The sequence below is a fragment of the Erythrolamprus reginae genome, chromosome 1 (assembly GCF_031021105.1).
Source record: "Erythrolamprus reginae isolate rEryReg1 chromosome 1, rEryReg1.hap1, whole genome shotgun sequence".
Classification (NCBI taxonomy): Eukaryota; Metazoa; Chordata; class Lepidosauria; order Squamata; family Dipsadidae; genus Erythrolamprus; species Erythrolamprus reginae.
This window is the reverse complement of record NC_091950.1, coordinates 291,288,825-291,306,069: the sequence shown is the minus strand read 5'-3', so window position 1 is coordinate 291,306,069 and position 17,245 is coordinate 291,288,825. Positions and strand designations below refer to the sequence as shown.

The following is a 17,245-nucleotide window of genomic DNA, read 5'->3' as shown; positions in this document are numbered from 1 at the left end:
CTGACTCCTAAAGCGGGGTGCGAAATGACTTGGAGGAATGGGAAGCTGAAACCGGCCGATTTGGACTTCCCATTCCTCCAAGTCACTTCGCCGCTCGTGTCCTGGCTAAACCGGGCAGCAGGAGACAGGCTTTGAGTTTTGGCTGCGGGGCGAGGGAGTTAGGAAAGTCCTACTTCTCCCCCCGCAGCCAAAAACTCAAAGCCTGTCTCCTGCTGCCCGGTTTAGCCAGGACACGAGCGGCGAAATGACTTGGAGGAATGTGAAGCTGAAACCGGCCGCTTTCAGCTTCCCATTCCTCCAAGTCATTTCGCACCCCGCTTTAGGGCGACAGGCGGTGGGCTGGGAGCCGCAGGCGAAAGGAGCTCGGGCATTGTTCTCCGGACCCCGCCCGCTCAGCCCCGCGGCGGCCCTTTCCCTCTCCAGGCTGCGGGCGGGGTCCGGAGAACAATGCCCAAGCTCCTTTCGCCTGCGGCTCCCAGCCCACCGCCTGTCGCCCGGTTTAGCCAGGACACGAGCGGCGAAATGACTTGGAGGAATGTGAAGCTGAAACCGGCCGGTTTCAGCTTCACATTCCTCCAAGTCATTTCGCCGCTCGTGTCCTGGCTAAACCGGGCAGCAGGAGACAGGCGGTGGTCCGGGGGGCGCTGTCTCTCGGCGCTTTCGAGCCGAGTCCGGGAGCGAACTCGCTCCCGGACTCGGCTCGAAAGCGCCGAGAGACAGCGTGGACAGGCCCGTTCCTTGGCGCTGTCTCTCGGCGCTTTCGAGCCGAGTCCGGGAGCGAACTCGCTCCCGGACTCGGCTCGAAAGCGCCGAGAGACAGCGTGGACAGGCCCGTTCCTTGGCGCTGTCTCTCGGCGCTTTCGAGCCGAGTCCGGGAGCGAACTCGCTCCCGGACTCGGCTCGAAAGCGCCGAGAGACAGCGTGGACAGGCCCGTTCCTTGGCGCTGTCTCTCGGCGCTTTCGAGCCGAGTCCGGGAGCGAACTCGCTCCCGGACTCGGCTCGAAAGCGCCGAGAGACAGCGTGGACAGGCCCGTTCCTTGGCGCTGTCTCTCGGCGCTTTCGAGCCGAGTCCGGGAGCGAACTCGCTCCCGGACTCGGCTCGAAAGCGCCGAGAGACAGCGTGGACAGGCCCGTTCCTTGGCGCTGTCTCTCGGCGCTTTCGAGCCGAGTCCGGGAGCGAACTCGCTCCCGGACTCGGCTCGAAAGCGCCGAGAGACAGCGTGGACAGGCCCGTTCCTTGGCGCTGTCTCTCGGCGCTTTCGAGCCGAGTCCGGGAGCGAACTCGCTCCCGGACTCGGCTCGAAAGCGCCGAGAGACAGCGTGGACAGGCCCGTTCCTTGGCGCTGTCTCTCGGCGCTTTCGAGCCGAGTCCGGGAGCGAACTCGCTCCCGGACTCGGCTCGAAAGCGCCGAGAGACAGCGTGGACAGGCCCGTTCCTTGGCGCTGTCTCTCGGCGCTTTCGAGCTGAGTCCGGGAGCGAATTCGCTTCAGGATTCAGCTCGAAAGCGGCGAGAATGAACGGCGTGGGCGGGCGAAGGGCGGGCGGCAGCGAGGAGTTTGCGTGGGCGGTGGGGAAACTCCTCGCTGACGCCAGCAAGAGGGGGAAGACCCAGGAAAGCCACCCAGCAGCTGATCTCCCGGTTGCCATCTATGCATGCGTGCCCATAGAAAAAACGCACGCATGCGTAGATGGTATTTTGACTTCCGGGTTGAAAAATCGCGAAGTACCCTGTTCGCAATGGTTGGGGACGCAATAAACGGGGGATCACTGTAATAATAATAATAGTAATAATAGTGAGCCACAGCAGGCTACTTCAGCTGATTGCTGACTGTCTGGAATTTGGCAGTTCAAATCTTACCAGGCTCAAGGGTGACTCACCCTTTCAAGATTGGTAAAATGAGGACCCACTTGGTTGGGGGCAATATGCTGATTATAAAACTGCTTAGAGAGGGCTGTAAAGCAGTATATGAGTCAAAGTGCTATTGCTATAATGACAATACTTGATCTCAAACTGAATGATGATCTCTATCAGAATAACAGAGTTGAAAATTCTTGTAGTCAAATACCATCTGCACAAGCAGGACACCCTATAAACCATTCTGGACAAATGGCTGTCCAATCTCTTCTTAAAAACCTGCTGTGATGGAGCATCCACAACTTCTGAAGACAACCAGTTCCAGTGGTTAATTGTTCTCACTGCCGGGAAATTAGGATGCTAAGATAACAGTTGAGCCAGTTTGCACTTATTCTATAATTATAATTTGGTTTTTCTTTCTTAACTGTAAAAATTCACCTTTCTTACAATTAAATTTCATTTTGATTGATATGACCCAGGTTTCAAGTGGGTCAAGATCCTTCTGGTTCTGAAGCCCATTTTCTAACGTGTTGGCTATTCCTGTCAGCTTGGTGTCATCTGCAAATTTGATGAGTTCCCATCTAAATCATTAATGGAGATATTGAAGAGTACTGAACCTAAAACAGAACGTTGGGGTTCCCTACTTCTTACTTCCCTCCATGTAGATGTAATTTCATGAAGAACTACACATTGAGTGTGACTGGTCAGCCAGTTACAAATCCATTTGGTGGTGATGCTGTCTATGCCACATTTTTCTAGCTTGCCAAGAACTAGGTTGAGGTCTACTTTGTTAAATTCCTTACTGAAATCCAAGTATTCTATATCCACAGCATTTTGCTGGTCTACGGAATTTGTCAAAGAATGAAATAAGATTTGTTTGGCAGTTTCATGTAGATTTTAAATAAAATGGAGGAAGGGACCAAGCTTTGAAACACCCCAAGCAGAAGTGCAGGTTTTCAACATCTTCCAAATCTCACTGCAGGAGTAATCAATGCAGTCTCTATTTCTTTGTCAAACCTGAAACCTACAGTTGAAGCTGACAATCATATGAATAAATAAACAAAGATGGCTTGATCAAGGAATGCATATTTCAAAATTGTACACTGTACTACCTACTTAAAAACATGACAAGAATCCCTCCACCAAAAATCCCTCTATCGCCTCCTGAACCCACATAAATTCATGTTCTTTCTGGCAGCACAAATCATTCATAAGGGAAAGGATCTGAGTTGTAAGTGGCTGAGCTTATCCCATAGATGATCATCAGAAAAATTAAGCATTAAGGGCTCAAAAGAAACCTCACAAGGTCTCAGCCACCTCACATAAGACTTGGCCATTGTAACATCCAATTGAAAATGAGTGCTTTTTCTCCTTAAAATACCTAACCAATTACTTACAAATGCCAGCATTGTCCCCAAATTTTCTCAAACTTCGCAGACTAGTTTAATAAACCAATATCTGTCTAATATATGCATTTCATCATTACCTTTCCTGGTGTATAAGAGACAATTTTTTTCTACTCTCTGTCATAAGTACAATTTTTTAAAAACTAATGTTAACATTTCTCCATAAATACCTGTGGTCTTAGTACTTTTCAATATTCTCAAAGCATATATGACTTCCTTGTTGCCAGTTATTCCCCCCCACCCTCATTGCGGACCCTAACAGTTATATAACATTATTTCTATTCAGCTCTGATGAATCACTCTCATTCTTTTACAAATCTCTAAAATCCTCTTCTGCCATTCCTCCACTTCAATTTCATTTTAAATAATTTCATTATTGTTGTTTCCATTCACTCTGCTAGACTCACTGCTTGCTCCTTTTCATCCAATTCCAAAATGTGGTTTTTTTTAAAAAAATATTCCTTCAAAATTGCTTTGCATACTCTCTGCCCTTTTTAATGTTTGCAACTTTAAAAAAAAATTCTACACAACTCATGTTTATTTTGTCCTAATTTTTGCAGCAATCATTATCTTACAGATATCATCCACAGTTTATTTCACTTCCTCATTGCACTAAACATCCTTTCTCATGCTTCTCATTAGTGTAACTGCAGAAACATGTCTGGCATTCTGTAACGTAAGTCTTTTCACTGTTCAAAGCAGCTTCCAAAACATTCTTTTCTTATATCCATTCTTCATACATTCCATTGAGAGAATAATATGTTCTCTAATACTTTCTCAGACTTTGCGAGCTGTATTTTCATTGTAATTTGACTTCTTTCTCATCACCCCTCCATAGACTCTGCCTTACATCATAAAGTATTAACCAATTGTGCTTCTAATATTTATACCCATTGTTTTGTTTAAGCTACAGGTAGTCTACAAGTATGAGTCAGTTGTCAAACATCTGATTTTTGATCATGTGATCATGCTACAAAGATCGTAAGTGTGAAAAACAGTTGTAAGTCACTTTCCAGCACTGTTGTAACTTCGAATGGTCCCTAAATAAACTATTGTAAATGAAAGACTACCTGTTTGTGTTTAAAATGAATCTTCTAAGCAAATATTCCTGAGTAACTATTCGGATTCACTTTCATCTTGGTATCTGAGTGGTCCCTTCTTGTTTTTTTCATAATTATCCTTCCATTTGTCTCACATAGTGGAATATTTTTTTTTGTCGAAGATCATATCCATTTGGAATGATGTGCTATTTTTTTCTTTAAAAATGTTTTATTTTTTATTATCATCATTCGCTGAAGCATTGCACGAGGCTAGAGCTTTATCTAGCAATCTAGAAAAGCCAGTTTCTGTCTGACTCACATTTATCCCTTTCCTTCACAATTAAATCTACAGATCCACTGTTGTACTTGTATTTCATCAATCCTGCTACATATCTCTCTTCATGTCACAAATATAGGACATGTTTGATTTCATCCTATAATCTGGACTGTTTATTATTTATTCTCATATTCAAAATTACAAAGTTCAAAATTTGCCATGGGGTCACCAAATGGGCCCACTGAAACTCATCTCAACTGTCTATTATTATTGTTATTGTTGTTATTGTTATTATTATTATTATTATTATTATTATTATTATTATTATTTATTGGATTTGTATGCTGCCCCTCTCTGCAGACAATTGTGCTTTCCCACTACATTTTTTAGTTTTAAAAGAAGGAATAAATAGATTTAGTATCTTAAATCTTATCAGCATTATATGCAATGTTCCTTTACTATAATAAAGGCAGTATCAATTAATTCTGGCACATTTCAGCCACTGTGCCACAAATGTAATCAAAAGTTTTACTCCAAGTATGGTACGGTACGTAAGGGCAAGATATCTAATTTAGAGACAATCCTGCAAGCTGATACATGCAGTAAACTGGCATTCAGGATATACTGGGACTACAGATTCCTAAATTCTTAAATCAACAGAACCATTAGCCACACAGGTTGAGAAGTCTAGGAATTTGTGTCCCAATATAGCAGGGCATACAAATTCGATATAAATAGATGGTTAACAGATCAGCAAGCACAATGAAGTTATAGACAAGACTGAAATTACTGCTATTGGTTGAAATAGAGATATTGATGTGTCTATGGGGGTGGGGGTGGAATAGGCTTAGGGCCAAAAAAGCTGGAAGGCAAATCATTGCAGAGACATGAGCCAAAGGTATATAGCATTTTAAACGAAGATTAAAAATTGGGCTTTACATTTTCTTAAAACAAGCTTTTTCGGGAATGAGAATTATGCAAATCCCAGTTGTGCTTTTGTAAAAAGCATAATTGTCGGACTGGGTGCAGTTAAGATATTTGCTTCAGAGTATATAGTACACATTTATTTATAATTGGAACACTCTTGTTCTGCAGGTTTAGAGTTTTCTTTTTCACATACCACATGCATGCCTAAAACCGATGCTTATTTAGCATCCTTCTAAAAAAATCTAGCAAAATGAGATGCTATGGATTTGCATACAGATTTGACTACACAAAAATGAATAGCACACTCTATATGTTTTAATCCCCCACCCATTAGATCAAATACCCTTGCCTGCAGCAGAATCCCTGGCTTTGAAAGTCATCAAGCTGATTTGTCTGCTCGCAAGCTAGGCTGCCACATGCTGCTACATTGCCCCCTGCAATCACTGCATTTGCAGAGACATATCCCATGCCTTCCCTGACAACAAGTATATTTAATAGATTGGTAGCCTTGCTTTCTGCTGCTTCTGCCTCCCTCCACCCTCTCCCTGGGAGGATAATATGCATCTTAACCGTTTTCTACAGATTTGTCTGACATTCGTGCTACAATTTGCTATCAGCATCCATTTTCAACACTTAGGTTTATCCTAAGTGCTGCAGCAAAAGTTTTTTTTTAATGTTCCCATTTCCCCCCCCCCCTCAAAAAATGAGAAATTTAATTTCTCCTGTTCATGTTTAGCAAGCTTATAATGACTTTTTGAATGGCCAGACTTGCAGAATAATATAGGCCATAGTGAATGAAAACAAAATGAAAGGAGGGAGGGAGGGAGGAAGATAGGGAGGGAGGGAAGAGGAAGGAAGGAAGGAAGGAAGGAAGGAAGGAAGGAAGGAAGATCAGTAATAGAAAATGTATAAACTATATCAGAAAAAGAAGCATTTTCCCATTGTAAGCTGGGACAATAAAAAGAGCAATTGCTTTAATTTCTTCATGCAACTTTCTGAAAGAAAGGGAATACAGTGTTCCCTCGATTTCCGCGGGGGATGCGTTCCGAGACCGCCCATGAAAGTCGAATTTCCGCGAAGTAGAGATGCGGAAGTAAATATACTATTTTTGGCTATGAACAGTATCACAAGCCTTCCCTTAACACTTTAAACCCCTAAACTGCAACTTCTCATTCCCTTAGCAACCATTTAGATTATTACTCACCATGTTTATTTATTAAAGTTTATTTTAAAAAATATTTATTAAAGGCGGACGAAAGTTTGGCGATGACGTATGACATCATTGGGCGGGAAAAACTAGTATAAGGAAAAAAACGCAAAGTATTTTTAATTAATATTTTTGAAAAACCATGGTATAGCCGTTTCGCGAAGTTCTAACCTGCAAAGAGGACTTTCCCTGCTACTGTAGAACAGGGCTGTAGCCCATTTGGAATTGGACTAAATGAATGGCTGACTGAATCACAGAACGCACAGATCAACTTGAATGAACTGCGAGCCAGCAGGCACTCACAATTGTACATGCCAGTCCGTTGCTTACACAAGCACTGCATGCACATCCACGCTGGCCAGCAGCTCGCACTGCCCAGTTCCCCTCTCCCTCCCCCCAGTCAGGCCGCCAAGCTGCAGAGATTACTGCAGAATACGCTCCTTGTCTCCTGGTCTTTCAAGTCTTTGAAGACCTGGCTGCTCTGCCGCCTTGCCTAGGGATCACAGAACAGCACACAAGCCTAGGGATGTTCAATGCCTAAAGTCCTCCTCCCACCTTTTAAGTTATTTTGATTTTGTTTCTACTACATTCCTGTTAGTGATGTTCTGTTTCTGTATATTTTTTATTCATTCATCTATACACCGCCCAGATCTGCTCTGAGAGAAAGATAAGCAGTCCTTAGTTATTGGTTCAATCTCTTTAAAGCCAATCTACTTTGGTGGCTATTGGGGCAAGGGGATGGAGACCCTAGAGAGCCCCTGATTACAACATCACACATGCGAACAGGCTAACCTCATTACTAACGTGGGCAGCCTCCTACCCACATCCCCTCATTTTTCTTGGCGACCTCAACCTACTTCATATTAACTGGATCCTAAACGAGTGTTCAAACGAACCCATACACTCAACCGTTTATAATGCTATTACTAATCTAGACTCAGCAATTGTCTCAATCTCATCTTCTGCATCAGTTTACACTCAATTTATGGACTACAAATAACAGAACCATTTTCCAACAATGTCCGTAGTAGTGACTTTTGTCTCAATATACATCCTTACAAAAAGGACCACAATAAAAGGATAACCAATTACAACTTTATAAAAGCCAACTATGATATCATAGATGCTGACCTCTCATCTCTTGATTGACAAACATTATTCTCTGATTGCAATATTGCTGAAGCTACAATATCTTTTTGTTCAAACTGCAGAGTTATTAAATTATATGTACCACTAATTAAATTATAGGTACCACTAATTATTACCAAAATAAAAAAAAAACAAACTACCTATAAAAACAAGCAAACTCCAATACAAAAAAAGATCCCTTTGGCGGAAAAACAAAACTGGCTATGTTGCTAACTGTAAAAGCCACTGCAAAAATATATGTCATCAACTAAAGACGGAATGTACCAATTATCACATCAATCAAGAAGAAAAACTTCTATGCACAAAATCTACTCACGCCTTCTACAAGAATATAATGATGAAGCTGTTAAAGCCAACCTCTTTAACACATTATTTGCCTCAGTCTTTGTAAACAGCAATGGCTCATGCCCAAGTCGTACCACAAACAATTGCAATGACTTAACACAAATCGATTTCACAGAAGATAATGTTGGAAAAGCACTATGCAAGCTAAAAATATCTCTATCCACTGGACCTGATAGTCTATGTGCATATTTCTTAAAACAGCTCTCCTCATCCATAGCTGAACCTCTAAACATAATTTTCAAAGCATCCTTCAGCACTAGCCTCTTACCCAACTTATGATCACTAACCACAGTTATCCCTATCTTCAAAAAAGGAGATCCAAGAAACATTGAAAATTACAAACCAATCTCTTTATGTTGTGTCACCTACAAAGTCATGGACTCAATCATAAATCAATCCATTACCCTCCACCTAGAAACTAATAACCTACTCTCAAATAAATAATTTGGTTTAAGAAAAAAATTATCCTGTAACCTGCAACTCCTACACTGCAAAAATATATGGACTTCACAACTTGAGCAAAGTAAATCAATAGACGTAATTTACAAAGATTTTTTGTAAAGCCTTTGATTCAGTTGTACACAACAAACTACTTTGAAAACTAAAATCGTATGGCATCTCTGGTCCCCTTCTTGATTGGATAACTGCGTTCTTGTCAAACAGACAACAAATGGCTAAAATGGACCCAGATTGTGGGGGCAATATGCTGGCTCTGTTAAAAAGTGCTACTGCTAACATGTTGCTAAGCTGCCCTAAGCTGCCCTGAGTCTAAGGAGAAGGACGGCATAAAAATTGAATAAATAAAATAGGAAATGCCCTATCAAACCCCTCATCTGTCAACAGTGGTGTCCTTCAAGACAGGGTCCTAGGACCAACACTATTCATAATTTACATGAACGACCTCTGTGATCATATTACAAGCAACTGTGTTCTCTTTGCTGACAATGTTAAATTATTTAACACCACCGACAATACTGCTTCCCTTCAAAAAGAACTAGACTATGTATCACAATGGTCTGAAAACTGGCAACTTCAAATCTCAACCAACAAATGCTGTCTTACACATTGGAAAAAGAATCAGAATGACCCTCAATTTGTCAAGGACCTTGGAGTATTCATGTGTAATGACCTAAGTGCCAAAGCCCATTGTGACAACATCGCCAAAAAGGCACTAAAAGTTGTTAACCTAATATTGCATAGCTTCTTCTCTGGCAATATTGCACTGATAACCAGAACATACAAAACCAGACAACCAGACATTTGCCAGACAATTATTGAATATAGCCCACCTGTCTGGAATCTGCACTGCATATTGGACATTAATACAATTGAGAGAGTACAGAAATATTTCACAAGAAGAGTCCTCCACTCCTCTGCTCACAACAGAATTCCTTATGCCAACCCACTTGAAATTTTGGGCTGAGATAGCTTAGAGCTTCATCACGTCAATCTGATCGAAATGTAGTTCATAAAATCATGTGCCACAATGTCCTACTTGTCAATGATTTCTTCAGCTTCAACCGCAACAATATCAGCACACAATAGATTCAAACTCAATGTAAATCACTCGAAACTCGACTGCATTTTTAATGCTTTGTGAAGGTCAAAAATGGCTAGAGATTCAGTCAAACTATCAATAAACCCTTTTAAATATTTGAGAATTTCACCTTCCTAGAAGACCTGCTATGTCTTCTTTCAATTTCAGAAAACCATTTTTAATGATAAAGGAAATATTCCCACATATTGTATACTATTTGAAATCCCCATTTATCCTTTTTTGGATGAATAACAAAGTAGGAGATTTCCTGTGGAATAAGAGGTCAGCCTTTTCCCAGAAATAAGCAATCCTCCAAAGTAGATTTAGATAGCTGCAAAGTACCTATGTGTCGGTTCTATTTCTCTAGATTTCATTGGAGGAGAAAAAAATCCCTACGGCATAAATCAGAGACTTGGTAACCTAGAACCCATATAGTGAACTATTGCTCCCTAGATTTATCACTCTACAATTAAGTTGGTAAAATGAGGACCCAGATTGTTGGGGGCAATATGCTGTAAACCACTCAGAGAGGCACTGTAAAACCACTATGAAGCAGTATGTACTGTATATCTAAGTCCTTTTGCTATTGCTATTCACTTTGAGCTATAATTTGAAAGAGAATTTCTATATATTATTGATATTTAACACCCTTAAATTATCATAAAATTGTATGTTAAACATATGTTGGAAATATAATCATGCCAAAGGCATCTTTTATTTATAAGGAGGCTAAGAGATACTTGGATCAAATATTTTATTTATTTATTTATTTATTGGATTTGTATGCCGCCCCTCTCCGTGGACTTTTACATTTGATACATTTAAAATTCAGAGAATTTTTAAAACAAAGGTACAGATTAAACCAGGGATTTTATTTTTAGGTTTGCTGGATAAGCAGTTAGAGAAAAAAATATGGAACTTTGTTTCTAAACATTTTAACTGTGGTGAGATTTTTGTAATGACTGTTTTTTATGGGGTTTTTAGACTTTAAATTAATTAATTGGATCCAAGATACTGTATATTGTTTATTATATAATAATAACAATAATTTATTAGATTTGTATGCTGCCGCGCTCCACAGACTCGGGGCAGCTCACAACAATAATAATAACAATGTGATGATGTAACAAATCTAATATCTAAAAAAAACATCTAAAAAAACATAATTTAAAACCATACAACACAAGCATACCATACATAAAACTATATAAGCCTGGGGAGATATCTCAATTCCCCTATGTTGTAAGCCATCCCGAATCCTCAAAGAGGGGCGGCATAAATATCCAATAAATAAATGAATAAAACAAGCCCAGCGATGAAATCTTACAGATTCTCACAATGGAAGGATAGATGGTGAAGTTAATGAAACTGATTGAGATAGTGAAATTAGCTATACAGTATTAAGGAAATTTTTTGTCTAACTTTGCTTCTAGGTGCTAAACACTTTGGGATTATTTTGCTGGAAACAAATATATTTCATTTTAGGATTTGATACAGGTTCATAAAAGGGAGATTTGAAAATTAATGATTAGAAATAATAATAATAATAATAATAATAATAATAATAATAACAACAACAACAATTTATTAGATTTGTATGCCGCCCCTCTCCGAGGACTCAGAGCGGCTCAAAACAACAATACAACATGTACAAATCTATAGTATCACAAAGGGTTTTATTGAATTTTAGATTAAAAAGTTAATATTATTTTTGTAGCTGTAATGAAGAAAGTTAGAAGCTTCTTTTTATTTTTGTTTTGCTTTAATCCTTTGCATTTTCCCTTCCCACATCTTTTTCCTTCTTAATAATTATTTATAATATTTTATTTTTATAGAAATTTAATAAAGTATATTTAAAAAGGAAGGTTCTGTGCTGACACAGTTTTTTATTCTTCACTATTCGTAAAGGGAGATATTTGTATTGGATTTATTTATTCCACCTGTTATTCAAGAGTTCACAGTGGCATCTGATATAGTCCCTCCTCTTCCTCCTATGTTCCCTTGGACACAATACTTGAGGTAGAGATGAAAAAGAGTGACTGTCCCACATTCACCCAGTGTGTTTCCACAGATAAGGTTGTATGTCTCCCTTATTCTAGTCTAACATTTTAACCACTATGCCATATTCGAATTATGCTAGGTATTTGATTCTTTAAAAAAAAAAAAAAAGCACTGAAGAAATAAAGCTTTCCCTTCTACTTGAAGAGACTCCACTGAAAGTAATGGGAAAAAACAGTCCTGTAGCTTCAATCATTCAGAGGAATTTTAATTTAAATCATTTGATCAGTCGCTTTTTATGGACAAAGGTTCTGTCCATTCTGTTTCTATTCAATACTTTCAAAATGTGCATAATCTTCCTTTCTGAAAGTAGGATACTTATTCCTAGGTTCAGCTCTCTTCTCCCCTATATTAATTTAGTTCATTTTCATTTCCTTATTCTCATTTTACCATTTTTAAATGGTAGCAAATACAACTGTTCTTTTGAATTGTTCAGTCAGGTGGCTTACAATATTATTATTATTATTATTATTATTATTATTATTATTATTATTATTATTAATTTATTTAGAAATAAGTCATGCTGAGCCATTCTATAACTGTAGATGATCACTGACAACTATTATTTGCTTAAGTTTCATGCCTTAAAAATGTTATTTCAACTAAGATAGGTGTACTAAATCCAATAATTTTGAGAAAAAAGAATCAGAGTGCCTTTATTGGCATCAAGAGATAAGAATACATACATCTTCCTCTTAATGGGCCAATACAAATATGTTTAAAATAAATTGCTGGGGACACTTCTATTTAAATTGTAATTGCTTTGTTCAGCAGGCACTGCACTTTCATTATTCCTGTATACAATTCTCTGGCCGTACAACTCCTCTCCTTTGTGATGAATACCTATTGCTGAGTATCTGTGGCTCAGAAATATTATACCACATCCCCCTTGTATTAAAACTCAATTTCCAGCAAACAAAAGGAAACCTTTCTAAGGCATGTGGTTCCAAACTAATGCCATTGATACAAACATGTTTTGTCATGCTTTTAGTCTTCAAAGTTGCGGGTGAAACATATTCTACCTGATATCCAAAGAAGACCATCCACAACACATCCTGCATGACAGGAAAGGGACCTGTCAAAGGACAGAACAAAAGTCCATTTGTTCTTCTTAGGGCAGTATCGTTCAACTGTTGGCAAAACTTGACGTAGCTCATTTCTGCCTCCCACGGCATAGAGAAATTCATCCACAGCCCCAAGTACAAAATGCTCCCTGCAATTCTTCATTGGAGCTATTTCTGCCCAGGAATTATTACGGGGATCATATCTACAAGCAGTCCGTACTGCACATGTGCGGCCAGTGGCTTGTTCAACTTCACCACCTGCTACAAAGAGGAAATCTCCCATTACAGCCACGCAGTGGTGGCTTCTTCCCACTGGCATGGGAGCCAGCTCACTCCAGTTTGCAATCCCTGCAATGTGAACATTTTCTTGGTCCACAGGATTGAAATATCGCAGCTCTTTAACTCTGCATATTTCCCGTTTCTTTCCACCTATGATGTAAAGAGTGTCTGACTGGAAGCGAGGTTTCGTCCTTCTGGTCTGCCAAATTGGCTGTGCATAGATACTTTGATGATAGACCAAAGCCTCGTTGATCAGTGCTGTTGCTGTTTCACTAGTTTGGACAAGAGGGTGTGAGAGGGCAACTGTATGCAGTGTATCCTCATCCATAAGCCCAAATCGAACGTACTGCAGAAGTTCATCCATGTACTGATATCGGCAGTTGTGTTCTAGCCATCTCACAGCTAGCTAGAAGGGAGAAAAACATTTTTTAAAAAATGAACTTATCTACATTATTCACAATTCGGTGTGAGAAATACATATTTGAATTATTCAACTTATCAACAAAAATTATACTCCCAAATTTAATCTTGCTGCATATATAAAAACATCTCTTCATCTCCCCTAAAATAATGATGACTCTGTGTAGAATTAATGCATGATAACACGGTCGTCTTGTCTTAGCAAACATTAAAATAATGGGTTCCCTGCATAAACAAGAAGAAACAACACATGACAACATCAGAGTTTTCCCGTAATGACTAATGTATATTATATTGGTAATCAATCAACCAGATCAACCTTCTTCAATTTGGGCTTATGTTTGAACATGTCTCCAAAGTTCCCAAACTTTCAACAGTGTCCAGTGTTGATGTTCACTGAGTTATTATCTCAAAATTTTGGATGCCACCAGATTGGAGGAGGTTTCTCTGGCAAATGTACACATTATTCATGGTCACTGGGCATTTTAGTGATTAAAGTTCCAATTTATTTGAATAACACAAAATTGGGGAAAGCAATATTTAAAAATATAAAGAGCCACAACTCTATTGTGATATATATCTATCTATTGAGGTATAGAGTCATAGAAGAGCCAACTTTGCCTATTCCTGGACTAGTAGATCTCCAAGGTGACTTCCAACTCTATGTTCTATTGGCCATACAATATAGTAGACCCTTATTCATTCTTGAGGGTTTGATATTCTCTTCTTTTTGGGCTGGAGTTATTGTTAATGCATGTATGTAACTTTTGAACCCCTAATTTACAGTTAACCAAAAGGCACACCACTGAAATATACTGTACAAAGCATGCTAAAAAGATTAAAATGAACACAACAATGAACTAGATGCAATAAATTGAGTGCTAGCAATTATAGCTAGTAGAATGAAGCACACTCAGGATTTTTTTTTTTTGTAATATACCGTATACAGGTGATACTTTGCTGGACATGTGACAGTGCCATATACAGGGGTGGGCTGCTGCCCGGATTGGGGGGGGGGGGAACGCAGTGGGGTAGCAAAAATAGAGCTCTACCCTACAGCACCCAATTTGCACTGAAAAATGTTGAAAGAAAATGCAGGGCGTCCTGCATAAGCCACGCCCACCGTGTGGTAGTAAAAAATTTGGTAGCCCTTCACTGGCCATATATCTGTGATAACTATGGCTGTATAAAAATAATGTACTGGACAATATTATAACATGAAATACCCCGCTGATATCAATGGGGGAAAATCCACTGGGAATTGTTCCACCGATTCCAATGGGAATAGAGAACTGTATCAAGGGGTTTTGAGGCAAGATACAGTACTATCGACAGAGTTGAAGTATTGAATAACCAATCCCTCAAAAACTAAGTACTGACATCTGGAACCAGCTGAAGCTTCCAAACCATTTTACAGAGCAGCACTGCTAATAGGAACGAGTCTCTCAGTTTCCTATTTTCTGCACCTGAAGCTCTGGTAGAGACCTACCTGGAGACAACAAAAGAGCATGATTTAATGAAGGTTTCCTCCACACATATACTGTAACAAGATCTTTATTGTTTTATGCCTGATTCTGCTCCCCCCCCATGCATATATTCATTTTTAATAACTATTATTACCCTTTCTGAATAGGACGTATGATCAGATGGGCAGAATTTCTCCCACTCTCCCTCCCATTAGCACATTTATCTTACCATTAAAGAGAGAGAGAGAAAAAATCATGTGGTTTAGGAAACAATCATGTGAAAAGGTGTTTTTTTTTCATTTTTTAAACTCCTGTCCCTGTTTTCGTATTACAGATACAAGTCTACCACCTCACAAACAGCTCTGGCAATATTCTGTGAAACATACTACTATTTAAAGCAAAATAACTTCCACAATAATTTTTGAGATTCTTATTCTACAGCATGAAACTAAAAAGAAAAATAAAGACTATGCCAGACACAGATGATAAACAATCTTGGATGTGGGGATGGGGGAATTAAAAGGAGGAGGAGGGAAGCAAGATTGCATTAGATCCGCCGTGGCTTTAAGTACAATCCACGAGCCGGAGAAGGGAAGCAAGGAAATAAAAATAAAAATAAATTAAGAGAGCAGAGGAAGCCACAGTGAAGGTCAGGAGTGAAAGAACTTCCTCAGGGCACAGAATAAATTAAATTCCAAAGAAAAAAAAAGTGATTTCCAGAGTGCAAGGCACAAACTCAAAATGACAATGATTGGCAGCCAAACTATATCCATGCAATATCGAAGGCTGCACGTTCTCATTTACCTCAGTGTAGCCAGCAAGCGCCCATTAAACATCCGTCTGATGCCCAAATTAACCTTCTTGGCAAACTGAAAGAGGCACAAACTATCATAATCAACCTTTCATTATCACAGCAGCCTCTAGTTAAAGGGTCAGAATAATTGTGCCATCAGAGCCCTGATTGTTTTCAATCAACAGACGGCTGGAGTGACAGCTCCGTGATGGAGTAGTTTGATGAAACCGCACCAGGCCTAATCAGAGCAGATGAAAGGAAGGCATGATTGGTGCAAATGAACAGTCGTGCCTCTCTTTTTCATTTACAATCTGAAATTACTCTTAAATTTACAGGTTTTTCCCCCCACCCTCCCCTCCTCCTCGAGTACCTCAGAAAGAATATTTGACTTATTATGAGTTCTGACAGTGCAGTTATAAAAACACAGGTAGGATTCTGCCTCCTCCGCTTGCTCCAAGTACAGGCTTTAAGTGTGCATTCACCATAATTTCAGCAAAACCCAGTCACAAGATAACTGACTTCCAGTGACCTCCCCTTTCCATGTTGTTTGATTAACAGGGCAGCTTATTCTAGCCAACAGTTTTCAGAATGTCAGGAAAGTTCGGAAAATGGAAAAGGCGCAATAGCAACCACAACGAATGGGCAAAGAGCTCTGCAAAACATTTTCTTCAACAATAAATGTATTGCCATTCTCAGTTTTAAAGTGATACATTTATGATGTTTTCTCTTTTGGGGAGGGGGGAATTGAAGCTAACAACATTTGTGGAATTTAATATATATAGGGAGAGGAGGAGGAGGGAAGGAAGGAGAGAATTTTTTTTATTGGAGCTTCTGATTGTAGAACAATGTTCTTACATAACCTATTACGAATTAAAGCTACTCTTAATTATGAGGAAAGTGGAACAGAATATTCCAAGCATTGCTAATTCACCCCATACTCCAAAACCAGTGATGGTGAACCTTTTCTCCCTCAGGTGCCAAAAGAGCATTTGCACGCGCTATCACGGATGTGCAACTGCCCACGTCCATAATTCAATGCCTGGAGAGGGCAAAAACAGCTTCTCCACCCCCCAGAAGCCCTCTGGAGGATGGAAAAGGCCTGTTTCCCAACTTCTGGTGGGCAAAGTAGCCTCATGTTTCGCCCTCCCCAGGCTCCAAAAGCTCCAAAAATCAGCTGGTTGGCACACACATGCACGTTGGAGCTGAGATCGGCAAAGGCTCACGTGCCAGCAGATAAGGGTCTGCGTGCCACCTGTGGCACCCGTGCCATAGGTTCGCCACCACTGTCCTAAACTCTCTAAGCTAGCTTTGCATAATTCTACCACATTGGTTTTTTGAGATTCTAATAACTCTTAAAATAAAAGTGCCAAAGGCAGCCTCGTTTTATCACTGAGCAAAGTAGGTGCTTTAAGTGGAAAAC

General features: G+C 39.8%; 1 protein-coding gene across 8 annotated transcripts in view; it reads right to left on the bottom strand.

Moving 5' to 3' along the window:
- KLHL32 (kelch like family member 32) overlaps nucleotides 1–17,245 on the bottom strand; it is a 104,845-nt gene that overhangs the window by 10,356 nt on the left and 77,244 nt on the right. For 4 of the 8 annotated variants that reach the window (XM_070733247.1, XM_070733246.1, XM_070733248.1 and 1 more), the window contains one exon: nucleotides 12,826–13,552. In XM_070733247.1, coding sequence (XP_070589348.1) covers nucleotides 12,826–13,552 — 727 coding nt within the window. Of the gene's footprint in view, nucleotides 1–12,432; nucleotides 13,553–14,946; nucleotides 15,056–15,836; nucleotides 15,877–17,245 lie in introns of those variants that run through there. The other 4 variants (XM_070733249.1, XM_070733250.1, XM_070733252.1 and 1 more) reach the window with 4 other exon arrangements.